Source organism: Chrysemys picta, chromosome 4 (genome assembly GCF_011386835.1).
Source record: "Chrysemys picta bellii isolate R12L10 chromosome 4, ASM1138683v2, whole genome shotgun sequence".
NCBI classification, from domain to species: Eukaryota; Metazoa; Chordata; order Testudines; family Emydidae; genus Chrysemys; species Chrysemys picta.
Window position 1 is genome coordinate 3,701,943 of NC_088794.1, and position 27,028 is coordinate 3,728,970.

Sequence of the window (27,028 nt, forward strand, 5' to 3'; positions counted from 1 at the left end):
CTTTGGAAAAGTAAAACCTAGCCAGACCCCAGGCTGTCTTCTCCCCTACTTGTCAGTGTGAGGTTTGCCTCCACCCCTTGTTAATTTGCTGGGTCTGCGTGCTGCTTATATGGAAATGGAGGTAAACACACAGTCCTTTCTTTGAGATAGACCTATTTAATAACCCCTGCTACACCTGCTTTGAACACATTTTAGTGACCATTAATACTACTTGCGTACATACATCACACAAGGATATGAAAGAGCAGAGAATTTTTAGTTTTCAAATGATACCTCACAAGGAGTATTTTGCACAAACATTGTTACAATAGTGTGTAGGGTGTGATTACTGGGGTCTAGTGTCACAGATGACATGGTCTATCTGCACCCAGGGCGAGGAAGGGCTGGTGTGGGATGGGGACCCAATCTAGGAAGGGGGGATCACAGGGTCAGCTGCAGAAACATGGTGAGGAGAAGGACCCTGAGGATGGTGGCAGAGGGATCGGTCCCTGTTGGAGGAGCACTGTTTGGAATGAAAGTCACACCAGGCACGTTCGCCTTGATCCAATCGTTGTGGGAATTCAGGCGGTTGTAGACCCCAGGATAACCAGGGACAACTCTGGTTACCCCATTCACTGTCGTCGTCAGGAACCAGCTCGCAATCCCAGCAAGGTACCAGGTCCTGTCCTTCTTACACACCAGGGGTCCCCCGCCATCACCCTAGAGAGTGGAAAAGAAATGCAGTTGGAGGGGAGAGGACCTGTCTCCATCGTCCACAAGGGCGATGGTGGATTCTCCATCTCTCGATGGCTTCATATTCCCACTGGCTGCCTTTCCGGAAGAGGCTTTATCCAGACAAAAGTCTTTGGGCTCAGTGAAGGGGTAACTGGGTGCAGTTGTGGTCCGGGGTATCCAGGAGGTCAGACTGGATAGGCTGATGGACCCTGCTGACTTTATACTCTATGGTCACATCCTCAAGCCAAGATGTGTCTGTCTTGTCTAAACACTGGGGAGTGAAGTCAGGGTTCAGTCCCTCCATCTAGGCCCACTGTTTGGTGGGTCCCCCTGACACACAACACTGAACCAACAGGGACAATGGGCCAGGAAGAATAGGGTCATCACTACTGGTGGGGGTTTGGGCACCACCCAGCAGAAAGGGAACCCTGATCTATTTGGTGGGTCTGTGTATTGCCCAGCACAAAGGGGGTCTCCCAATCTCAGTCAGAGTCTAGCGAATCTCACCCAAGCAAAGCCTTTATAGCCTTCTTTTGACCCGGCGCATATCATGTCAGCTTTGATGGGGTTATCGCCCTCAGGCTGTTGTAATGCTTCCCGGAAGTGATCATTGCAGAGTGTAGAGTCTACGGTGAGCACCTCCAGCTCCTGCAGTGTCTCCGCTAGGGAAGAATTCACTGCAACGAAAGGCCCAAGGGCTGGGTGATCATGTGGCATGAGTGGAAGTCACATAAAAAGCTGTCACATTAAGGTCTATAAGAAGTTCTCAGATCTGAGAGAGGAGTGGGGTCCAGGTGGTTAGAGCAGGGGGCTGGGATCCAGGTCTCCTGGGTTCTATCCCCAGACTGGGAGTAGAGTGGGATCGAGTGGGTTGTGGGGGGCAACAACCCAGATTTTAAAAGTATTTTAGGGTTGCTCTGCTCATCTTTTCATCCCTGAACTGATTTAGGAGCTTAAGTCTTATTTTAGACACTTGGGGCCAGATTATCAAAGGGAGTTGGGCACCTATGGACACAGGAAGGCACCTCGTGGGACTCTGAAAAGCTCCGATGCAACTACAAAAGCTGGCACTTTGCAACAAAACTCTAATGGAACATCAAAGGGAATTAGGCACCTTAGCTGCATGGCTATGCTTGAATACCCCATTAGGAGCCTGTCTGCGCTTTAGGTGCCTAAATCCCTTTGACACCGTGGCCTGAAAATTCTGCCCTTTGTTTACACACCAATTTGCCCTGATTTGGTTCAATGGGTTTAAATCTGAGTGGATGCTACTGATTTCCAGGCCAGTGCTCCAACTAAGTGTGTGATTTGAAACTGCTGGGTGCCAGCTGCTTGGCTGACTTGGACACTGCTTCCTGGTGGTCTTCAGCCGGCATCAGTAAATATATAGGTGCAAACTAAACCAAGAGGAGTGGTTTGAAACCCATATTAGGACACACACACACACACACACCTCAAACATGCACATCCATTCATTGTGCCAGGAATTAAATCCCCCATAACATAAATAAAAATATTATCCATCAAATTATAATGATTGTTAAGAACTTTTTGATTTTCATCAATTAAAATGTTCACAGTTGTGCAAAATTATGGGGTTAAGCTTTTTTTCATTTTTATTTATTATGGGCGGGGGGGGGGGCGCTCAGGCAATAATTATTTAATGCCAGCAGTGGTTGAGAGTCAAAGAATTAAAGATTTATAACCATTAAAACACAAATTATCAATATCCCGTGTCAAAAAATACAAAGTAAATGGCCTTAAATCGAACTCTAATAAGTTCTCAAACCTCATTATTCTTTGCCTATCTATTAATTTCGATTATTACCAATAGAATTTTTTTGTTGGTTTGTGTATGTACGGTGAAATCAACATTGACTTATAAACTAATCATTCAAGACCTGTGTATAATGATGCCTGTATAACTGTTCAGCTTGATACCAGTCAGCTCTGTGTTCTTGGGGAACCAGGGCACAGTATCCAGCCTGTCTGACTCATGAAAGACCTTCCCCCCGCCACCAGCCTCTGCTTGAACCAAAACCGATCAGAGAAAAGACTTGCAGAGAGCAGTGAAGAGTGTTGGGAGACACACTTAGACCCCTCTTGACAAGGATGACAAGATTAAGGCATCTCCATTAGCATACAGAATGTAGAACAGAGAACTACACTGAACTCTGGGACCAGAAAAGCAGGGAAGCACTGCATCATGGGGGGATCTCTGCTCCAGATGTTAATGAACCTACGCCTGCCCCCACCTAGCTCAGCAGTTATCAGACCAATTCTAGTCATGAATCCTTGATTGATATCCAAAATACAGAAGCAGCCTAGTTTCATTTTCAGCTCCCTGGAAGAAACCACCACCCATAGCAAAGAGTGATCAGCTCCTATTGTCCAGCCTAAAGCAAACCCTTGAGTCATCAGTTTACCCATAAACAAATCTAGTGTTCTCCCTTCAACCATTGTCATTTCTCTACAAAAATCCCAACCTCTGCCCAAGTCAGTGTTCTGATGCTTGGATCCAAACTATGCATCAGTTCCACTGGAACTCCATCATCTCCTGACTGATCGTGCTGGGGGCGCTGCCTGTCTCCTGCCCTCCGGACCCTGAGCTACCACCATCACCTGGGACCCCCGACCAGTTCAAGCCTCATGGAGTGGGTGAGATCCCCCCCTCTCTTTCTCTCTCTCTGTTTTCCTTTCTACCTCATGTATTAACCTTTAATTTTAATAATAATTTAACTGTTATGTTGGTTTAGGCTCTCCTTGTGTAGTTATCATTATTATTCAATAAATAACTTGTATGGTTAAGCTGGTTGCTTCTCTCTCTCTCTCTGCACTTTACTCTTTTGTGTTTTTAGCTTCCCCCATTTACTCTGCAGCAACGCTCCTCGTACCTAAGCTCAAGATCCCTGTAGCGCCCCAAAATACTGTGGGGTTGGCTCATCAAGTGGGATAGGGACGTGCTGAACCTGTGGCACATAAGGTGGCAGTTTGAAAGTGTTGCTAGACCCAGCCCATTGAGTCCAGGGACATCTAAGGTGGGCAGTTTGAGAGTGGTGATTGACCCGGTCCACTCAGGCTTGGGGTGTGTGTGTGTGTGTGTGCGCGCTCGCTCATCTGATTCTGGGGCTGGAAGAACCTAGCCCTGGGGAACCTAGGTCCTGCAGGATAGCCCCATTGGGAGGGGACTTGCAGAAGGGAGAAGTAGCGCTCCATATGAACACACAAGTGACACAAGCAGTACATTAATAGAATTACAGAACACCGCCCCCCCAGGAGAGTAACCCTAATAAATGAGCGTACCCCAAAGTAACAAGCTATAACTATATAACTGTAGAACAGTAAAACTGTGGCTGTTTAACCATAAGCACGGCCATACTGGGTCAGACCAATGGTCCATCTAGCCCAGTATCTTGTCTTCCAACAGTGGCCAGTGGCATTCAGAAGAAATGAACAGAGCAGGGCAAATTATTGAGTGATCCATGCCTTTTGTCCAGTCCCAGCTTCTAGGGTTGAGTTCCGCTGCTGAATTGTGTGGTGTGTGAAGAAGTATTTCCTGTTTCTTTTTAACCTGATGCCTATTAACTTCATTGGGTGATCCCTGGTTCTTGTGTTATGTGAAGGGGTAAGTAGCACTTCCCCATTCACTTTCTCCACACCATTCATGAATTTATAGACTTTGTGATGGGGTGTGCATGCCACACTTGCCCGGCAAGAGCTCGGGGTGGCCAAATGGGCCTAAGCTACTAATTAGGCTGAAAGCCAGGGAGTTAACTTGATGAGGAACAGGCTCACCTGGACAGGAACAGATAGGGCCTGTCGAAAGCCAGGTAGCTGGCAAAAGATGGGAGCAGCTGCTGGGAAGGGCAGTCACTCCCTGGAAAGAGGGAGGAGTGTTTGTGGCTGCAGGAAGGCAGGCTGCATAGATTCCTTGAGAGGAGGGAGTGGAGAAGCTGGTGAACCCAGAGAAAGGGGGAGCCAGCTAGGTAGGAAAAAAGCCATGGGAAACAGTAACAAGGTCTAAGGCAATACAGGCCTAGATTGCATGTTATAGGGTCTCTGGGATGGAATCCAGTGTAGAGGGCGGGCCTGGGTTCCCCTACCAGCCACTGGGCAGTGGCTCAGGGCACTGGAGACACCAGCCAGACAGTCAGTCTGGAAATACTCTTTTCCCAGAAGCGGAGGGACTTAGTGACGATGCACCAGAAGCAGCAGCACCAAGAGCAAGAGAAGCCACATACAGAGAGAAGATGGGCAGAGAGACTGCAGAGCAGGGTGCAGCTGAAAGACTGAGCTAATCCCCAGAGCAACCAGCAAGAGGCACGATGAGCAGAGGGAACCCCATCACAAGTGGCGGAGAATGCGGGCACTCGGTCTCCTCTGAGGTAAAGGGACAATTCAGAGGACTGAACATAGGCTGCAGGGCTGTAGGTGATGGCAGGCCCTGATGTAAAGGGACCAAAAGACACTGTAGCACGGTCACCTCAATACAATTGGAGTGTGTGGGCCAGTGCAGCACAGGATACCCCTGAGGTGAGGGGATAAGAGAAAAGATAATGGAGTCACCTTGGACAGAGGCCTTCTTTGCAGACGGCAACAATACCCTTCCAGGATGGGCCCCAGAACAGTAAACCCAAAGAAGGGGATAGACAAATGGCAAGGGCAGATCCAGGCCCTACTGAAGCAGGTTCTTGAGAACCAAGAAAGACTGAGGGAGGCAAACTTGTGCCTGCAGAAATACTTGCTGAATATTTTGGAGCGGCAGCATTACTTATTTAAATGTCGGAGAGAGAAGACAGGGAAAGGCCGGAGGGACTGGGAGCGAGAGGGGAGGTCCAAGGCCAGGCGGCCAGAGCCCTAGCCGAAACTCTGTTATGCCTGTGGCCAGAGGGGACACCTAAAAAGGGAGTGCCCCTATTTATGTTGTGAAAAAGAAGTTCCCCAGGCAGTGGGAGTTGTAAGGGGACCCAAAAGTGTCACATCAGCTAAGAGGGTAGGTAGAGGAGGGCGCTGTTATTCATGTGGGGAGGTGGAACACATAAAATGGAATTGCCCCAAAAATTAAAAAATAGGAATGGCTCAGAGAAAGGTAAGGTTCCCAGGAAGGGGGAACATGAAGCCCATAATACTAATGCTGTATTGAGAATGTGGGGGAAAGGGTAGGTGTTCAATCCATGCACTTGACTGGGGGTAATAAGGAAATGGAAGATACAATGTTTGGAACAGAAAGAGCCCAGATTGACAAGGGAATGACCACAGAGATAAAACAGGCTACTGTGGAGACCCAAACCCTGAAGGAAAAAAGGTTGGCTGGAGTTCAAGGAGCAGGTGAGGGAGCTGCTGGAGAAACTGGAAGTGGCCAAACAGACCCTGCAAGCTGCAGAAGGGGACTTCGAGTTCCAGAGGGACCAGGTCTGGTATGCTCGGCAGAACAAGGAAAATGTGTTTTTCCTTGAAAGGAGTAGATGCAGAGTAGGAGGCATCTCTACCCCTGAAGATTACAAGTTTGAGGGAGAGGTTGTGTGATGGGCGTGAACCCCACACTGGCCCGGCAAAAGCTGGGGAGCGACAGATGGGCCCATGCTACCAATTAGGCTACAAGCCAGGAGCTAATTACAAATTAAAAAGTAATAAGTCACCAGGACCAGATGGAATTTACCCAAAAGTTCTGAAGGAACTCAAATGTCAAATTGCAAAACTATTGACTGTGGTATGTAACCTATCATTTAAATCAGCTTCTGTACCAGATGACTGGAGGATAGCTAATGTGATGCCATTTTTTTTTAAAAAAAAGACTCCAGAGGCGATCCTGACAATTACAGGTTGATAAGCCTAACGTCAGCACTAAGCAAATTGGCTGAAACTACAGTAAAGAATAGAATTGTCAGACAGATAGATAATCACAATTTGTTGAGGAAGAGTCAACATGGTTTTTGAAAAGGGAAATCATACCTCACCAATCTACTAGACTTCTGCAAAGGGGTCAACAAGCATGTGGACAAGGGTGATCCAGTAGTTATAATGTACTTATATTTTCAGAAAGCCTTTGACAAGGTCCCTCACCAAAAGCTCTTAAGAAAAGTAAACTGTCATGAGATAAGAGGGGGAAACAAAGGGTAGTAATAAATGGTACGTTTTCAAAATGGGGAGAGGTCAATAGTGGTGTCCCCCAGGGATCTGTACTGGGACCAATCTTATTAAACATACTCATAAATGATCTGGAAAAGGGGGTAAACAGTGAGGTGACAAAATTTGCAGATGATACAAAACTACTCAAGATAGTTAAGTCCAAAGCAGACTGCAAAGAGTTACAAAGGGATCTCACAAAACTGGATGACTGGGCAACAAAATGGCAGATGAAATTCAATATTAACAAATGCAAAGTAATGCATATTGGAAAACATAATCCCAACTATAAATATAAAATGATGGGGTCTAAATTGGCTGTTACCACTCAAGAAAGATCTTGGAACCATTGTGGATAGTTCTCTGAAAACAACCACTCAATGTTCAGCGGGAGTGAAAAAAAATGAACAGAATATTGGGCACCATTAGAAAAGGGAGAGATAATTTATTGCCTCTATATAAATCCATGGTATGCCCACATCTTGAATACTGCATGCACATGTGGTCGCCCATCTTAAAAAAAATATTTTGGAATTGGAAAAGTTTCAGAAAAGGACAACAAAAAATGATTAGAGGTATGGAACAGCTGCTGTGTGAGGAGAGATTAATAAGACAAACTTTTCAGCTTGGAAAAGAGACAACTAAGGGGGGATATGATAGAGGTTTATAAAATCATGACTGGTGTAGAGAAAGTAAATTCAGAAGTGTTTTTTACTCCTCATAACACAAGAACTAGGGATCACAAAATGAAATGAACAGGCAGCAGGTTTAAAACAAACAAAAGGAAGTATTTCTTCACACAATGCAGTCAACCTGTGGAACTCTTTGCCGGAAGATGCTGTGAAGTCCAAGACTATAACAGGGTTCGAAAAAGAACTGGATAATTTCATGGAGGATAGGTCCATCAATGGCTGTTAGTCAGGATGGGCAGGGATGGTGTCCCTAGCCTCTGTTTGCCAGAAGCTGGGAATGAGAAACAGGGGATGGATCACTTGATTACCTGTTCTGTTCATTCCCTCTGAAGCACCTGTGAGAAGACAGGACAGTGGGCTAGATGGACTTTTGGTCTGACTCAGTATGGCCGCTGTTATGTAATTGATGAGGAACAGGATATCCTGGACAGGAAGAGGCTGGGCCTGTAGAAAGCCAGGTAGGTAGCTAGCAAGAGAGGGGAGCAGCTGGTAGGACTGTGACTCAGGGCACTGGAGATGCCAGACAGACAGCTGGTGCAGAAAGACTGATTTCCCTCGAAGGTGGAGAGACTCCGTGACCTGGCCGTAGGGCAAAGCCACGGACTGGAAGCAGCAGTCCTGAGAGAGGCCGCATACGGACAGAAGATGAGTGCAGAGACTGCGGAGCAGGGAGTAGCTGAAAGACTGAGCTAATCCCCAGAGTGACCAGCAGGAGGCACCACAAGCAGAGAGGGAAGCGCATCACAGGTCTCCATCGTATCTGCACCATAGACCTGTAATTGCGTAATTGTACAACCATAAAACCATGGCTGAATAACGATATAGCTGTAACGGTGACTGTTTAACCATGTAACCCTGTAACTCACAGTCCATCTGTGAACATATGAGACTGCCTTCTCCCAGCCTGTAACCTTCATTTGGTGCTGGGTCCTTTTCATATCCTTCCCTCCCTCTTAAGAGCTACAAGTCTTACTCACTTTGTGGGGAAGTGTTCCCCCAACCAGTCACCCAGCAGGTCTCCCCAGCAGGCACACGGACGGAGGCGTCAAGGAGACCCACGGGGCTGATGGTGGCCGTGAATGCAATCGGATTCTTCAGCTCCACCAGGGCGATGTCCGCCTCAGAAGTGACATTGTCATAACTGGGATGGAGGATGATCCGCTTCACCAATGAGAACGAGTGGATGCGGTTCTGACCAAAAATCCGATTTTCCCCCACCTGCACCCGATACGATGAACTAGCTACAGACCTGGATGCAAAAAAAATCTGATTAGGGAAAAGCCGTCCAGCAATGGCTCAGAGGGACAGGTCGCCTGGCGCGGAGATACAGCCAGCTCTGGGGTGGAGCGGCTGGGGAACAGCCACATAGCCACGCTGTGCAACAGAAAGCCAGTGGATTGGAAAAGGGAATTTCTCCAGAACAGCTGCAGTCACTGTCTCTGCCCTGCCTGGGGTACTCACGGATTGAAGCAATGAGCGGCTGACACCACCCAGCTCTCAGAGATGAGTGTACCGCCGCAGAGGTGGAAGCCATTTCTCTGCACGCTGACCTGCCAGGGCCAGGCCCCGTCCTTGGCATCTTGACCACTGAAGATGCGCCCTGAGACCAAGTGCTTGCCAGAGACTGGGAAGAAAAGCGGGGAAATATATTATTGCTGGGCAAGGGAGCTAAAGTGGGGAGAGGGTAAATAATTATTAGTATGACCTGAAGAGAAGAGAGCAAATCCTTCCCTTCCCAGAGCCAGGGAAAGAACCCAGGAGTCCTATATCCCAGACCCCCCCTGCTCTGACCTACCAGACCCCAGAGCCAGGAGAGAACACAGGAGTCTTGGCTCCCAGCCACATTCTGTTTCCCCATATCCAGGGCAGGGAACACTGGTGTTTTGCTGTGGGACCTTACCTGTGTCATTCCAACTCCCACGAGCACTGTGACGCTTTTCGGGGTGATCCAGTGTCCCGGTTGCACCACTACCCCTTGCTTCCAGTGGGATGGAGCCCTTGCTGTGCCCACGAGGGAAAACTCTCCCAGCCACCAGCTGCTGGCATCTCAGGGGCTCTGTGAGCCCTGCTCTATCCCTCTGCGGGCAGCAATTTACACACCTGACCCAGTTACACTCCAGTGTCCAGTCCCCTGTCTTCTGCACACCCGCAATGCCCAGTGATCCGCTGCCTCTGCGGAAACAGAGCTCCCCAGCTCACTGCTTTCCCCTCACACACCTCTCATTAATCACTGGCACTTAGACGGTGTGACAGAATATACCCCTCGATCTGCTATTGTAATAATCGCTGCACAGAGTTTGCCCTGTGAGGTATCATTCGAAAACTCATAATTTGCTGGTCGGTATTGTCCTGGTAAAATGGGTGTGGCCACTTTGCATGTGAAGTGATAAGATTTCCCTGTCTGCTGTTACTAAAACATTTCCAAGTCTGGGGAGTGGCCAAACCAGCTCCTCAGAGACAACAGGCAACCTGACACGTCATCGAGGTGTATGCAAGGCCAATGGGCCATTGCCTGGTAAGTGGCCGTTCTTTGGCAGTTAAAGGGACAGGTGAAAAATCTTTATCTTAGCAAAGAAACAGCCTGGAGTTCCCGTCTACACAGAATGCCTGTTGCCCTTCTCCCAGCTGACTGCTTCTCAGAAGGGGGACAGGACTATAAAAAGAAGTGGCAGACACCCCCAGATACCCTTCCTTTCCCCCCTCTTTCTGTCCATTTAATCACTGAACGAGAAGGGACAAAGGAGGCAGCCATGAAACAGAGGCAGGGGTCCTAGCCAAAATTGTTTGGCCAATAAGGCTGTTGAGAGCATGTGGTGAGAAAAACTTTTCTTCACATTTAACATAATCTGATAAAGTACTTTTATCTTTATTTTTCTTGTAACCATTTCAGACTTTTATGACTTTTTACTTGTACTCACTTAAAAACTCTATCTTTGTAGCTAATAGACTTGGGGGGCGGGGTGTTTGTTTTATCTAATCCAGTGTGTCTAAGTTGAAATGTCTGGGTAACTCCATTTGGGGTAACATGTGTGTGTATGTGCTGGGATCCTCTTGTGTCTCCAGAAAGCCTCCCACTCAGGGTGTATGTGCCAGCACTCTCTCTGCTACATTGCTCGCAGTAACCCCTTGCTGGCAGTGAACCATCATAGGCAGGTTTTTCAGTGACTCACCCTCCGGCCGAGTCACTCACAGTCTGTATGTGGAATGAACACAAAACAGACCACTGCCAGGGTACACCGTGTAACAGGGACTATCACAGCACCCTCCATTGGTCTCTGACCCTCAGCCCTGTCCCTGGGCTCAGTTCTAGCCCAATAGGGCCTATCACAGGACCCTCACTGGTGTCAGCCTGCAGCCCTGTCCCGAGGGTCACTGTCTATAGTTCAGCCCCTTTCTGGGGGTTAAGAAGTCCCACAATTACTGACCTTCTTCCAGGTCTACAGCCCCCTCTCTGGGCTAGTCCCTTGCTCAGGGTGTTAGCCACTAGGACTGTGGCTCTGTGGGAGAGATGGACCTGGGCCTGCCTAATACTCCAGTTCTCGACCCAGGGACCCTATAATTAGCAGCCACCAGCTGCTTACCTTTAACTATTTGCTGCTGCATTTCCCTGGCCCACTTCCCTTCTTAGCCCCAGGACCTTCCTTGCCGCCTGGCTCCAGCCAGCACGGCTCTGTCCAGCCCTGCAGCCAGCCAGGAGCACCATCCTTGTGCTCAGGCTCGAGTGAGAAACAGCTCTGCTTTGTCCAACAGCTCCTTTTTATAGGAGCCTCCTGGATCAGGTTGGCAGCTCCCTGCAGCCTCTCTCTGATTGGCTGCTTCCCCAGAGCCTCTCTAGGCCGCTTGGAGGATTCACCTCTACTCCTCTTCTCTGGGGTGGGGTGTGGTAGGACTGTAAGGCCTCCAGCAGGGCCGGGTACACCCAATCACAGCACAGTATTCCCTTAAAGGAATAACAGACTTAATATGTTTGCACTTCCCAGGAGAGGCCTGGGCAGCACAGAACATATGTTTCTGGGGGAAATCTGGGACTGGGGGTATGTTGGGGTCGTCCTATGGGACTCTTTACGGCTGGTAAGAGCCCAGGTGTGGCTGCAGCCCACACACAGACATAGCTGGGAGCGACCTGCAAGTTGGAGGCTGTTTGTGAGCAGGCCAGACTGGAGGCTACAGCAGCAAGGCATCGTAATGGGCACCCCAGGTTACAGGGCAAGGGTGACTCGGCTACTCATTAGTCTGGATTGTGCCCTGAGTATGTCACAGACCTGTCTACAATAAAACCAAAGTGAAGTTGTTTTAACACAGGGTAAGGGAGAGATTCAAAATAAAGGCAAGGAACGTGATGAGGAAACATAAGGTTACAGGTGGAAGAAAAACATAGAACACAGTCTACAGCTTCTTAGCAAGGTACTGTCCTGTCTGATAAGGTGTTACCAGGGCCGGCGCAACCCATTAGGCAACCTAGGCGGTCGCCTAGAGCACTAAAGTTTTGGGGGCAGCGACCGCAGCAGCCGAATCTTTGGCTGCCCCGGTCGTCGTTGGCATTTCGGGGGCAGGACCTTCCGCCGCGTAGGGTGGCAAAAAAGCTAGTGGCGCTCCTGGGTGTTACTCACTCAATGGTTAGTTCTTCCAGCCCTTGTCCAGCCCATAAACCTGGGATCTACCATTCCTGAGACCTCGCCCCCCACACTCTGCAGGTTCATTTGTCTTTGTGAATCTCCAGCCTGCATCTCATCCAGACAGTAAACAGAGGCTGTCTCCACAGGCGTCCAGTTTTCAGACTCCCCATCAGATTTGGAACACAACATCCTACGTCACTTAGCTCTAAACTCATTCCCCACATAAACATCTCACAATAATTCGACAATCAGCTGAGCCTCAGAGACCCCACAAGTCCCTTCCAGTGAGCATGGTCGGACAGAGATATAATGTCCCTGCCAACATGTGGCTCGGTGAGTTTGGGCAAGTCTATGTTGCAAGCGCTTAGGGAGTGAAGAAAGAGCAGGCAGAGCTGGGATTATTGGGGGTTGAGGCTACCATGGAGGTTACATTAAAGATATAATGGGATTAGGGACAAGGTCACTTAAATATAAAAGTGTTATTTACATACTCCAATTAAATTAACAAGCCATCTCAGTAAAACTTTAACTCATCCTGTCTTCATTCTGCTACTAGGTGGAAAGAAAGAAAGAAAGAAAGAGCATATTTCAATGCTAACTCTAACCTCCGTGATAAACTTTGTTATAACCCCAATGATAACCTTCACCCAATGATACCCTTAACCCTAACCCAATGATAATCTTAATCATAAAATAACCTTAACCCTTGTCCCTAATCCCAATGATACCACCTTGCCCCCCTGCTCGAACACACGAGACCCCGCTCCGTTTGCACATCCAGGATAGGATCCAGGAGTCCTGGCTCCCAACCTAATTCTTATTCCAAATGACCAGGGCAGGTAAGTCTCTCATTTTGCCGTGGGTGTCTTACCTGCCTGATTCTGACTTGCTGGAGCACCTATGGAGCAAACAAAGAGAAAAGGAAGCTATTACTGTGTGTCTGTGGGGGAGAGGGGCTATACAGTCATTCCTGGTGTCTGACATGATGTATCTGGGGGAATGGGTGCCAATAGCTTCACCTATTTCTGAGGCGCCACCTGTTATGCTTATAAGAAGCACACGGGATTTTTTCAGGGGAAAAGGCAATACTCCACTGTAGTGAGGTGGACTGTCCTGCCCCAAACACAAAGGAAGAGGGTGGCTCCTCCCCCTCGAGGGTGGAGCCCTACCCCCTAGCTCCACCCCCTGGAAGCCAAGTGGGGGCCGGAAGTATAAAGGCAGGACCCGGATGCTCAGTCGGGGGCCAGCCACTGGAGGGAACAGATGCTTCCCCTGAGATCTCATGCTGGGAGGTGGCAGCAGGCCTGCAGAGTGCAGACGACTGGCCTGGACCACCCAGACCCCTGGACAACCCAGCCCCGGGGAAGCAGACGACTGGCCCGGACCACCCAGACCTCTGGACGACCCGGCCCCGCAGGAGAGAGACGACTGGCCCAGACCACCAGCTGGCCCAACCCCAGCAGAGCTACTGCTAGCAACTGAGGCCCTCACTGATCACCTTACCTCACCTGATCAGCAGTTACCTAGGGTTACCATTCGTCCAGATTCCCCCGGACATGTCCGGCTTTTTTCAGTTAAAAATAGCGTCCGGGGGGAATTTGTCAATGTCCGGACTTCCCCTCCCCCCCCCCCATGCAGAGCGTGCGGGGCTTACAGGGCAGCCGGCCGGATGGTGCCACTCACACGGGGCTCCGGCAGCCAGAGCCCCTCCTTCACTTCCCCCCTCCTCTCTCCTGCAACTTGAGACCACTCCCCTCCTCTCCCTCCCTCCCCCCACCCTGCATTCACAGATCGCCGGTCGCCTCGGCCTCCGGCAGTCTGGAGCTCCGACCCTGCTCCCCTCCCCCTGCCGAGCGCACCGCTCTGCAGCACAGTAAGGGGGCCGGGGGCCAGAGAAGCGGCAGGGAGGTTCTGGGGGGGGGTAGTCAAGAGACAGGGAGCAGGGGGAGGGTTAGATGGGTCAGGAGTTCGGGGGGGGGCTGTCTGGGGGTTGGGGGTGTAAGGTTTTGGGCAGTCAGAGTACAGGTGTGGGGGTCTCAGGAGGGGGCAGTTAGGGGATAAGGAGCAGGGAGGCTTAGGTAGGGGGTGGGGTTCTGGAGGGCAGTTAGGAGCAGGGGTCCCAGGAGGGGGCAGTCAGGGGACAAGGAGCAGGGGGGGGGGTGTTTGGGAGTTCTGGGGGGGGCTGTCAGGGGGCAGGAGTGGGGAGAGGGATCGGAGCAGTCAGGGGACAGGGAGCAGAGGGGTTTAGATGGGTCGGGAGTTTTTGGGGGGGCTGTCAAGGGGTGGGGAGTGATTGGATGGGGCGTGGGAGTCCCAGGGGTCTGTCTGGGGGTGGGGGTGTGGATAAGGGTTGGGGCAGTCAGGGGACAGGTAGGGGGTAGAGTCCTAGGGGGCCAGTTAGGATGTGGGGAAGGTCTCAGGAGGGGGCAGTCAGGGGACAAGGAGCAGGGAGGCTTAGGTAGGGGGTGGAGTCCTGGGGGGCAGTTAGGGGCAGGGGTCCCAGGAGGGGGCAGTCAGGGGACAAGGCGTGGGGGGGAGGGTTGGGGGTTCTGAGGGGGCAGGAAGTGGGAGGGAGTGGAAGGGGCAGGGGCGGGGCTAGGGCAGGACAGGGGCGGGGCTAGGGCGGGGCTCCTCCCATCCTCTTTTTTGATTGTTGAAATATGGTAACCCTACAGTTACCCTTGGAGGGGGAGTGTGGAAGTGGCCCAGGGGTAGTAGACCCCTGTTTGGCTGCAACGCCGGCAGAGGGGGAGTCAGCGTGTTGCAGCCTGGATCCCCGCTGACACGGTGGCAGACCCCTCCGCCACCCTTAGGGCCCTGGGCCGGGACGTAGTGGAGTGGGAGGGCCTGCATCCCCTCTGCCACCCAAGCTGTGGGTGACAGTCTCCCCCGCCCACAGGCTAGCTGAACGAAAGCCTGAGTTAACTGACTTTGAGTGCAGGCTGGAGCTGAGCGACTTTGTTTCCCACCTGGCCCTGAACCAGAGTCTGGGCTACGTTCCTATGTGCTGCTCCACCTGCATGCAGTCCCGAGCCAAGTGACAGTGCTTGCTGCCCCGCCCTGAGCCAGAGTCTAGACTGAGTGACTATTTGCAGCTCCATCTGAGTGCAGGCCTCATTGATTTCTCCCACATACACAGCAAGCAAAGTCCAGAGACGAACGAGTGGACTGGCCCTTCCCGGACCCAGCTGGCAAGGTACCCTGCCTTCAATCTACAACAGCATTGTTTTTTGAAGATACAACAATTTGCATATGCCTTTAATTACACCACACACACACACACACAGTCCCACCAGTCGATGTTATCATTACCAGTCCAGAGTCCGGATCAATCTAGTGGCCAGCTAGGTTGATCACGGATAGGGAGGAGCCGGGATCTTTCAGTCGTGACACGATGCTCCAGGGAAGTCTTGCCAGGAGGAACCCAAAGTTTTATGGCAAGGCCCCCTGTTTACATAGTGATTTTCCTTCATTGGGACCGATGCGTTTTGCACCATTATGCTGTAATCAAGTGTTGTTTGATGAGTGCTTGTTTTTTTAAATTTTGTTTGTTTGTTTTATTATTACATTTTTTAGGGAGTTATTTTATGCTGGTTTTGATTACAGCTATTTTGTTCCCATTGATAGGTGCCTGTCTCATTTTTAGAGTTGTTAATTTGCCCTTTTTTGGCATTTCAATAGGGGCATCTTTCAGCCTCCTGGCGCCCCTGCGTCTGTTTTTTGGTTCCTTCCTAGAACATCTGATCTGGTGATCGCCTTTCTTTGCACACACATTCCTTATTCACACACTAACAAAAACTAATTTGCACAACATTTTAAACAAAAACATCAAGTTGCAATGCAAAAAAACAACAATCATTCCATTCTTTTACTTATTTTAAAATGCTAAGCCTATTACAAAGTGGTGACCCTAAAACGTCTGTTACTGCCTTGAAATCATCCCAGACACAAATTCCGGTTGATTCATTTTTACCAATAGCACATTAGGCCATTCCTTTCTGCTATTTAAAGAGGGTAAAATACAAACATAAAATCCTACTACTACATATCCCCCTTTTGACCCCTCAAGAACAATTCTTGAGTGGGTTATATCTTATTAAACTGTTTTATAGCAATATACTGAGAGGCAATTTGAGCTTGTTGTTGTAATTTAACAAACTTTTTTTTGTTTAACAGCACAGACAACACATTTCTAACAAGCAAACACAAACACAACTAGTAATGGGTGAAACATAATAGACAATATGCCCTTAGAGGTCCGGGACCAGCCTGTAAAAACATCGTACCAGTGATAGGCTGATAATGTTTTTTTTTTAGATTTAGCACATCTTTATTTGCATGTAATATTTGAATGACATGCTTTTTTTTTTTGGTTCAGGTTCTGGTGCATGTGTCCGGGAACCGCAGGTTCAATTCACGACGGGGTATTGGACAGTACCCCAAAATTACTGTTAGTGTTGTTTCTGTTTTAACAGGCTTATTTTACTGATATGGTAATTGTGGGTAGCTAGAATTCCAGATGGTATTCCGATAGGGACCTTTTATTTTAAACCCTATTTTTTAGTGGTTTGGTATTTTTGTGGTGTTTATAAGGTGAACTTTAAGGTTTTTTTTTTCATACATATTGGTATTTTTTAAGGGTTTTAAGAAAGATTTGGCTAGTGTTTTTATTACACCATTCCATGAGGATTACCTGGTTACGGGTAGGAATCCATGATTGGTTGGTGGGGAGTGAATTATTCCTTAAATATTGGCTTATAAGGAGGGCTGCATCTTCTCCCATGATTTTTCTAATTATCTGGGCACTAAAAGTTCCCAGAAGCAGGTAAAGCCAGACCTTACACTGGAGTCTCGTTTTCTGTGGATTAAAATGGTGGTGGTTAAGCAGCGCCTCGTGCCCGGGTTCTGGGATGTCCTTTTCTGCAAAGAATGTAAACGTTATTATTTATGCAAACAATGTAATTTGTGAAACATGGACCCATTTTTGTTTTGAATAGGGTATACCAATGGGCTAAGGCGGTCCACTATGGAGTAAGGGCCTCTCCATTTTGATTCCAGTGAGTGACCCTTTTTTTTTTTTTTTTTTATTTTAAGGTACATGACTTGGTTCCCTGTTTTTTACAGGGCTGCTTTTGTGGGCTTTTGTTTCTGAATGTTATTGTTGAGGTGTCTGATTAACCCTATGCTGGAGGGTGGTTTTATTTTTCTGTAACTGGTTGAGCCATTGAAAATAATTGTGCTGGGTTATATTACAGTTGCCTTTATTTTTTGACTCTGTACCAGGTAACTAGGATTAATTATTAGGCCCGCTGGATGTCCAAACAGAATTTGAAAGGGTTGAATTTTAGTTTTTAGTTTATTACTGCTGCGGATGTCAACCAAAATCAGAGGCAGTTTATGCAGCCAGGTTTTCGTGTGTGGGATTTACTACCTTCCTTCATAGCGCGATTCATGCGCTCTACGTGGCCTGAGGCCCGTCTGGTATATGGAGCTTTTGTTTAATTCCCAAAACGTGTATTATGATTGTAAAGATTTTTTCCCCCCATTGTCAGAGTTTATTATTTCAGGGGTGTCATATTTACATACTAGCTTATTAAAGAACATTTTGGCCACCACCCTGGTGCTGTTGTTTTTAGTAGGAACTGCCTCCGCCCATCCTGAAAAGGAATTAATTATTACCAATAAATTCTGGAATTCTTCCTTACTTTTTGGCAATTTATTAATAAAATTAATTTGAACCCCGTGCCACGGCCCAAGCCTTCATTGGTGCATCGTGTGTTGCCAGGATGAGCCTTGTCCTGTGCGCACCGCACGCAATTTCACACCCATGTTTTAACATTATTTTTATACACTTTTATTTTGCTACTTGCTTTAGCCTTTTTAAAGTCCCTTCCATTTTTTATGCATAAGCTGATGGGCTATATTAAGTAACTCCTGATTTTCTATTTTTTTTTAACTTGGTTAGGGCGGTCTGTAGTGCTTTTTGTTGGCTTAGATGTGTTAGCACAGATATACACATACACCTCTACCCCGATATAACACGAATTCGGATATAACGCGGTAAAGCAGCGCTCCGGGGGGGCGGGGCTGCGCGCTCCAGCGGATCAAAGCAAGTTCAATATTACACGGTTTCACCTATAACACAGTAAGATTTTTTGGCTCCCAAGGACAGTGTTATAGCAGGGTAGAGGTGTGTATTTGGTTACAACTGCTATGTCATGCTGACGGGTTATTGTATCTACCCCATTATTCCAGGTGGCCTCCATACCCATTCCTTTACTGTGTGCCTTTACATGTCGCACCTTTAATTGTTTAGGGTTCTTTGTTACCCACTAGTAAATTTATTTCCACTCCTTTGAATATACAATATTCTTTTTATTTGCTGCTTTTTACCCATCCTATACCAATCATGTATCCAAAACTGTATCCCCTTCAGACAAAAATCACAGTTAGCATAAATATACACGGGCCGTGGGGAATTTTCATATTGCCTTAAAACCTGATAAATTGTGTGGAGCTCGGCATGCTGGGCCGATCCATGGTCTAAATGTCCCTGAATGACTTCCTCTTCTAAGTTAATGGCAGCGTATTTATAACTGTGTGGTCTAAAAAAATGGAATTCCTTTAGCGGAAGTTTTAAAGAGTGGCCGTCAGTAGGGGCTGGCGTTTTTACCAGTCCCCTTACCTTCCTTTGATTTTTTTGTTGGGTTTTTTTTTGTTTAACAATAATGCTCAGTTATGTAACATGAGGTAGCACCAACTGAGTCTTGTCTGAGCCCGTTTCCTGAACTAGTGCCAAAGCGTTTTCCATTAGTGTTTGAGTTTGCGCCTTATTTTCCCCAAATATTAAAATGTCATCTACATATGAAAACACAAAAGGCCTTTCTTGTGGACTCAGCTGGTCTAGCATATCCACAACGTGCCAGTGGGCAATAGCTGGGCTGTTGTGATATCCCTGGGGCAACCGACAAAAGGTCCACTGCTACTCCTTTATTATAAAGGCAAACCGATCTTGTGAGTCCGGATGTAGGGGGACGGCAAAGAAACAGTTGGCCAAATCAATAACTGAGAAATATTTAGATGTGGCTTGCCCCTTTTTTATGACCTGTGTCATATCAGCCACAATAGGGGCCATAGGGAGGTGTTTTTATGTTCTTATGTTCTTATGCCCTTATTGAGTCTTCTATAATCAATTGTGAAACACCAGGGTTGGCCGGGAGTTAAAGGGTGAATTCATTAGTGGTATTATTTAAAAACAAAACAAAAACCCATTTATTTTAAATATACAAAACGGAGTTTTACAAGCCAGGAGTGTTGGTTTAGGTTCTAAACACTCCACATATTTACACAACATATTTATACACAGCTGTACCTAGATCACATTTGTATACATTTGGGGGCAGTTCAGTTCCAATAGAAACCCCTTATGTTTTTTTTAGCAAATTTGACTAAATTGTTCATAGTCCAATTATTTAAATCAGATTGTCTTTTTGCCTGGCTTATTTACAGACATTCCTTTGGGAAAGGGCCTATTTTCCCTTCAGAATGGGCTGCAAAGAAACCAAGAATTTTTTTTATAATACTTTTCTTTAAAAATATTTTTACAAAGTTCAACTTCTTAATTCCTTCCAGCCTCTGCAGAGTTAACTTCTTACTTTCTTTTTTATTACTTGCTTATTTTTTAAAGTGACACCTTTGTTGATTCAGCTATTACCATTCCAAGTATTGTTTCAGGGATCTGAATTTCACATGCCTGCACTTACTCCTTTTCTTAATCTTGCCATTATGCCCTCGGGGCTCCCAGCAAGTTTTCCAATCTCATAATTTGTTGCCTTCCTGCTTGTCTGGGCCCGATCCTGCTTTCCTCGCTGAACCGTCCCTTTTCATGGACCCAGGCTTTGTTCCACTACCAATTTAGCAAGGAGGGTGGGCTCCTAAACTAGCCCCCACACCTCCTCGTCCCTTTTCTTAAACATTTTTTTTTAAATTGTGAAATCACAACAGTATCCCACACTTCTATATCCTTCAGAGTGAGGTCTTACAGAAATCTACTCCTTATTTGCCCATGCTTGTGTTGGGACTTACATAACACAAACAGTCTATACCCACTAACAACTCTGCCTGACAGAGCCAGAGGGGGGAACGCTAAGCCCCCTACCTTTTGGGCTCAATTCTGCTACGACTCAGGGTATATTCACCTATGCAATTTTTCCCCGACAGATGGGTAGGAGCGAGGGCTCTAATTCTCCCCCTTAGGGCCCAGCACCTCTGCGACCGGGGCTGTATATACCTAGACAGTTTGTATATATCTTATTTGTATAGTTTTCCCTGATAGACGGGTTGGAGTGAGGACTCTAATTCTCCCCCTATTGCCCGGCATTTCTGCGATCAGGGGTGTGCACACCTGAGTGATCCATCACTTTATACGGATGGTATACCTTTTAGCTATATTTAGCAGTATTTTCAACAATTACAGTGCATGTCTTCCCCCTTTCATAATTCTCCACCAAAAATGTTATGCTTGTAAGAGGCACACCGGATCTTTTTCAGGGGAAAAGGCAATACACCGCATTTATTGAAGATACAACAATTAGCATGTGCATTCAATCACACCACACACACACACACACACGCTATCCCACCAGTCACGTTATAGTTACCTGTTTAGAGTCCGGATCAATCTAGTGGCCAGCTAGGTTGATCACGGGTAGGGAGGAGCCGGGTTCTGTCAGTCACAACATGATGCTCCGGGGAAGTCTTGGCAGAAGGAACCCAAAGTTTCACGGCAAGGCCCCCTGTTTATACAGTGATTTTTCTTCATTGGGACCAGTGAGTTTTGCACCGTGATGCTATCATCAACAGTTGTTTGACGAGTGCTTGTTTTTTTAAATTGTTTTTTTTTTAATTATTTTTTAATAAAGATTTTTAGGGAATTATTCCATTCTGGTTTTGATTACAGCTATTTTGTCCCCATTGATTGGTGCCTGTCTCATCTTTAGCGTTGTTAATTTGCCCTTTTTTGACATTTCAATACGGGTGTGTTGCAGCCTCCTGGCACCCTTGCATCTGTTTTTGGTGCTTTCCTAGAACATTTGGTCCGGTAATGGCCTTTATACTTATTTCTTAACACACGCATTCCTCATTCACACACAAAACAAAACTAATTTACACAAAATTTTATACAAAAACATGAAGTTGCAATGCAAAAAACCAACAACAATCATTCAATTCCTTTACTTATTTTAAAATGCTAAGCCTACAACAAAGTGGTGAGCCTAAAAGGTCTGTCACTGCCTTGAAAACATCCCAGACACAAATTCTGGCTCATTAATTTTTACCAATGGCACATTAGGCCATTCCTTTCTGCTATTTAAAAAGGGTAACATACAAACATAAAATCCTACTACTACACACCCACTTTCCTGAAACAGCCCTGCTATCCACAGCAACAGCTAGAAGTCTTAGTAGTGTCGTTATTCAACTCACCATCTGTAGGTTCCAGAATTAACAATCCCAGCTGATCTGAATGGGGTGGCTCAGGAGTGAATGCAGAAATAGGGGCTAGATGGGGAGGGGTATCTATGAAGGGGGAAGGTGTTTGATCCTCCTGTTATTCACTAGCCCAATTCCCTTCTCCCCAAGGTGGTATCTCTCTCCCCTCCTCATGGGAGGTAGGGCCCCATCTCCCATCTCCACTCCACCCCACACTCACCCTGCACCAGGCTCATCGTCAGCAGTGCCATGGCCAGGAGGGAGCAAACATGCCCCATGATCCATCCTCGCCTGGTCCTGTCTTGGCCAAACCCAGCTGGATCCATCACTCCGACCAAAGCCCGGATGGGGAACGAATGTAGCAAGACAGATTTTTATAGACAAGACTTCTGCCTCCACCCTCCCCAGATCTAGAGAGAACAGATGTGATTGATCCTACAATGAGCTACTCAAGGAACTAAGTGCGGCTAAATTCTGCATGCAAACAGGGTGCGACCTATCTGGAATTTCCCCAATATGGACATCCTGGAAACCAACAAAAAAGTGCAACGATCAAGGTTACCTGATACGATCTTCATTTCACTGTTTTATTAGCAAACGAATGTGCCAAGAACAGCTAGCCAAGGACAGTGTCCTGGCAGAGCTAAGGTTGTAATGGGGAGAAGATTAGCATGGAGGGTTTATAGATTCTAAGGTGAGCAGGCACCACTGTGATCAGTCGCACCCCTGGTATAACACAGGCCAGAGAACTGCTCCCAAATAACTTATAGAGCAGAGCTTTCAGAAAAACTGCCAGTCTTGCTTTAAAAAATGTCAGTGAGGGAGAACCCACCACAACCCTTGGTATGTTGTTCCAAAAGTTAATTACTGTCACTGTGAAAAATGTACAATTTATTTCCAATCTGAATTTGTCTAGCATCAACTTGCAGCAATTGAATCCACCTAACTGAAGAGCCCATTATTAAATATGTGTTCCCCATGTAGGTATTTATAGACTGGGGTGAAGTCACCCCTTAACCTTCTTAAGCTAAATAGACTGAGCTCCTTGATTCATAGAATATCAGGGTTGGAAGGGACCTCAGGAGGTATCTAGTCCAACCCCCTGCTCAAAGCAGGACCAATCCTCAACTAAATCATCCCAGCCAGGGCTTTGTCAAGCCTGACTTTAAAAACCTCTAAGGAAGGAGATTCCACCACCTCCCTAGGTAACCCAGTCCAGTGCTTCACCACCCTCCTAGTGAAAAAGTTTTTCCTAATATCCAACCTAAACCTCTTCCACTGCAACTTGAGACCATTACTCCTTGTTCTGTCATCCGCCACCACTGAGAACAGTCTAGATCCATCCTCTTTGGAACCCCCCTTTCACGCTCAGGCAGGTTTTCTAATCCTTTAATCATTCTCATAGTGTTTGCTTGCACCCAGTTTACTATGTAATCCACATCCATCTGAATCAGTGATCAATCCTCTTCCTTATTTACCACTCCCTCAAATTTGTGTCATCTGCGACCTTTATCAATCATTTTTTCTTCCAGGTAATTGATAAAAATGTTAATAAAATTTTGATGCTACACTCCATAGTCTTCATAGAAAAATTGTTATAATATGATTATAGCATATCGAAGATGTATTTTATGCAAGATGGGTCTTGTGAGACGTCATTGGAAAAATTACTATTTGCTGAATATGATTATTCTATTTATATGCAAGTATCATTTCTGTATCTGAAGTTAGGAATATTGACTATGTAACAATTATAAGTGGGTTTACACCTGAGGAATGCCCACCAGACAGAATGCAATCAGCCTGGATGGGCCATTAGAGGGAGCAATAGGACTTTGAAGATGCTAATCTCCCACCTTCTTGAGAAGCTTCCTGGGATGCTAGAAACAACCTTTGACTCATGGCTGCTTTGCAACCGCAGGGTCATGTGATTAAGTCACCTGGTACTGGATTCCATGATAGAATACGAGTATTTTTCCACTGGGGGTCGGGGGGATCCACACTGGCAAACAAAGGGTTCCCGCCATATGTAAAACCTATTTAAGACAGGGGAGTGATTTAATCAGTCTTCACTCTTCACTGAATCCCCGCCCACGATGACTGCTGGAAACATCTAAGAAACAAAGACAAAATGGGGGGGAGAACAGCCAAGCCCAGGCTGGAAAAGGTATCTGGCCTGTGAAAGAAATACCTAAAACAACATTTAGGATGAGAAATTTCTATATGTAACCCATTTCTTTAGTGTATTATGCTTAGTTTATGTGTTTGTTTTATTTGTTCAGTAATCTGCTTTGATCTGTTTGCTATCCCTTATAATCACTTAAAATCTATCCTTTGTAGTTAATAAACTTGTTTTTGCTTTCTCTAAAACCAGTTTATGGAATTCATAACTGGGGGGGCAAAAAGCTGTGCATATCTTCCTCCACATTGAGGGAGGGGGCAAATTCCATGAGCTTACACCAGGGGTCAGCAACCTTTCAGCAGTGGTGTGCTGAGTCTTCATTTATTCACTCTAATTTAATGTTTCGTGTGCCAGTAATAAATTTTAACGTTTTTAGAAGATCTCTTTCTATAAGTCTATAATATATAACTAAACTATTGTTGTATGTAAAGTAAATAAGATTTTAAACATGTTTAAGAAGCTTTATTTAAAATTAAATTAAAATGCAGAGCCCCCCGGACCAGTGGCCAGGACCCGGGCAGTGTGAGTGCCACTGAAAATCAACTTGTGTGCCACCTTCGGCACGCATGCCATAGGTTGCCTACCCCTGGTTTACGCTGTACAGTTCTCTGTGCAGAGCAAGACAATACAATTTCCTAGCCGAGTCTTCCCACGCAGAACTGATCTCAGTGTCTGTATCTTTCTGCAGCTGGGTGTGTCCCTACCTGTGTGTGCGTTGGAGGAGGCTTGAGGGCCTCGCTCAGCAGGACAGTGTAAGGGAGTGGTGGAACAGGTGGGCTCAGTTGTACCCCAGTTCATCAGGTGGCACTCCGGAGTGGGGGGTAACCTGTCAAAAAATGTTGATAAATTAAAAGTAATGCACATTGGAAAACATAATTCTAACTATAAACACAAAATGATGGTATCTAAAGTAACTGTTACCACTCAAGAAAGAGATCTTGGAGTCATCGTGGATCGATCTCTAAAAATATCCACTTAATGTGCAGCGGCAGTCAAAAAATAATGTTGGAGCCATTAGGAAAATGAGAGATAATACACCAGAAAATATCATAATGCCACCATATCAGTCCATTACATACCCACTCATTGAATGCTGTGTGCAGTTCTGATCGCCACATTGCAAAAAATATATATTAGAATTGGAAAAGGACCAGAGAGGGCCCACACAAATGATTACGTTTATGGAGCCATAGGCACTGACTCAGTGGGTGCTCCGGGGCTGGAGCACCCACAGAAAAAAATAGTGGGTGCTTAGCACCCACCAGCAGCCTCACGGATGAGCACCTCCTCCTCTCTCCCAGTGCCTGCCGCTCGCTGTGATCAACTGTTCAACGGCATGCCGGAGGTTCTGGGGAGGAGGGGGAGGAGTGGGGTGGGAAGAGGCAGGTGTGACATAAGTGTAATATAATATCTCATTGAAAGATGACAGGACCAGAAAGAATTAATTAACTCACAGACTGACCTGACCCATGGCCAAACTTTAGAGACTGGTTAGGAAGATATGTAAATGAATAGAGATTTGAAATGCAAGCCTCCATTGTTAGATATAGAAGGGTAGATGTTTGCTCAGGTCTTGTGATGTACGCAAACAAGTCTTGTCTATTACCATGGCTTTGATTCAAAGATCAAAAAAGGAGTATTAATATTTAGGAAGACATTGGAGTGAAATAGTATTATTGTCTATGTGTCTCTTTGAAGGTTGTGGTAACCTGTATCTGAACTGTTTAATGGATAAATTACCCTGTGCTAATTGCCATGGTGTTTGGGAGAAGGAAAGTTAAGCCTATTGTTTTCTCAGGCCAAAAGGCTGCTGGAAATTTATAAAAACCCTGGGACATGATCCTTCTTCATCTCAGATCTGCTTTGGATTTCAAGACAGGGAAACCCTGAACCATAAGGATTGAGATGCCCAGTCATTGATTGGTGTCACCCTGGGCTATAACCTATGGACTATTTCTAAAAGGACTTTTGGCAACTACAAGCTCATCTCTGCTATGTATCTGAACCTCAAGAATTGAATTCAAGTCTGTCTGTATATTGATCTTTTAACCAACACGCTCTCTCTTCTTTTTTAATAAATTTTAGCTTAGTTAATAAGGATTGGCTATAGCATGTATTTGGGATAAGATGCTGCAATGTCCGTCGCAGAAGGTTAACGGGGATTTGAGCTCAGATTGTCATCCGTCCTGAGGATGTCTTGGATATTGTAAGATGGTGTGCTTTAAAGTTCCAAAGAGTCCTTTCAAGAATCAGTTCATTAGGTTATAGTCCAATGCCCAACTAGCCAATATCACAGTGATCCAGAATGGAACTGGAGAGCTCAGTCTTGTGACTCAAACTTCCCCTGATGAAGCTTAAGCAGATCTGAGATGAAGGGATCAGGGCCCAATAATTTTTTATAGATCCCTGGCAGGCTATTGTGAGCCTCTTGTTCTTTGGGTGAAGAATAAGGTCTTTGAAGTAACCTCCTATTTCCCAAGTATCTCCAATTATTAGCTACAGGGATTAACATAAGGCTATTGCCTATCTCCCACCATTTACAGGTAGTTTGCCACATACTTCAAAGAGAAATGAAGACAGTGATATCACTACATGTACAGTTCATTTAAATGCTAACATCTCCTTTTGATCTCTGAATTAACGGAATACAGTGATAGACAGGAACTGTTTGGTTGCATTGGGAAAAGACTGTCTAGGAAGGAGTACGGCAGAAAGGGATCTAGGGGTTATAGTGGACCACAAGCTAAATATGAGTCAACAGTGTGATGCTGTTGCAAAAAAAGCAAACATGATTCTGGGATGCATTAACAGGTGTGTTGTGAGCAAGACACGAGAAGTCATTCTTCCACTCTACTCTGCTCTGGTTAGGCCTCAGCTGGAGTATTGTGTCCAGTTCTGGGCGCCGCATTTTAAAAAAGATGTGGAGAAATTGGAAAGGGTCCAAAGAAGAGCAACAAGAATGATTAAAGGTCTTGAGAACATGACCTATGAAGGAAGGCTGAAAGAACTGGGTTTGTTTAGTTTGGAAAAGAGAAGACTGGGAGGGGACATGATAGCAGTTTTCAGGTATCTAAAAGGATGTCATAAGGAGGAGGGAGAGAACTTGTTCACCTTAGCCTCCAAGGATAAAACCAGAAACAATGGGTTTAAACTGCAGCAAGGGAGGTCTAGGTTGGACATCAGGAAAAAGTTCCTAACTGTCAGGG

The 27,028-nt window shown here is 46.5% G+C and overlaps 1 protein-coding gene across 1 annotated transcript; it reads right to left on the minus strand.

Moving 5' to 3' along the window:
- Positions 1–237: 237 nt before the first annotated feature.
- LOC101934690 (serine protease 27-like) lies at positions 238–22,112 on the minus strand. Its single transcript, XM_024100817.3, has 6 exons — positions 21,861–22,112; positions 13,020–13,046; positions 8,994–9,156; positions 8,510–8,781; positions 1,222–1,391; positions 238–699 (listed from the first exon to the last, which is right to left on the minus strand). Exons 1-6 carry the CDS (start codon positions 21,964–21,966, stop codon positions 421–423), a joined length of 1,017 nt encoding a protein of 338 aa, XP_023956585.3. The 5' UTR covers positions 21,967–22,112; the 3' UTR covers positions 238–420.
- Positions 22,113–27,028: the final 4,916 nt, after the last annotated feature.

Excerpts from the sequence above, each read along its gene's own strand:
- LOC101934690 (XM_024100817.3), bottom strand. The coding sequence starts at position 21,966 with ATGGATCCAGCTGGGTTTGGCCAAGACAGGACCAGGCGAGGATGGATC. Across the intron at positions 13,047-21,860 it reads GACGATGAGCCTGGTGCAGG|GTGCTCCAGCAAGTCAGAAT; the intron begins GTGAGTGTGGGG and ends TTTGCTCCATAG. Across the intron at positions 9,157-13,019 it reads AGCAAGTCAGAATCAGGCAG|TCTCTGGCAAGCACTTGGTC; the intron begins GTAAGACACCCA and ends TTTTCTTCCCAG.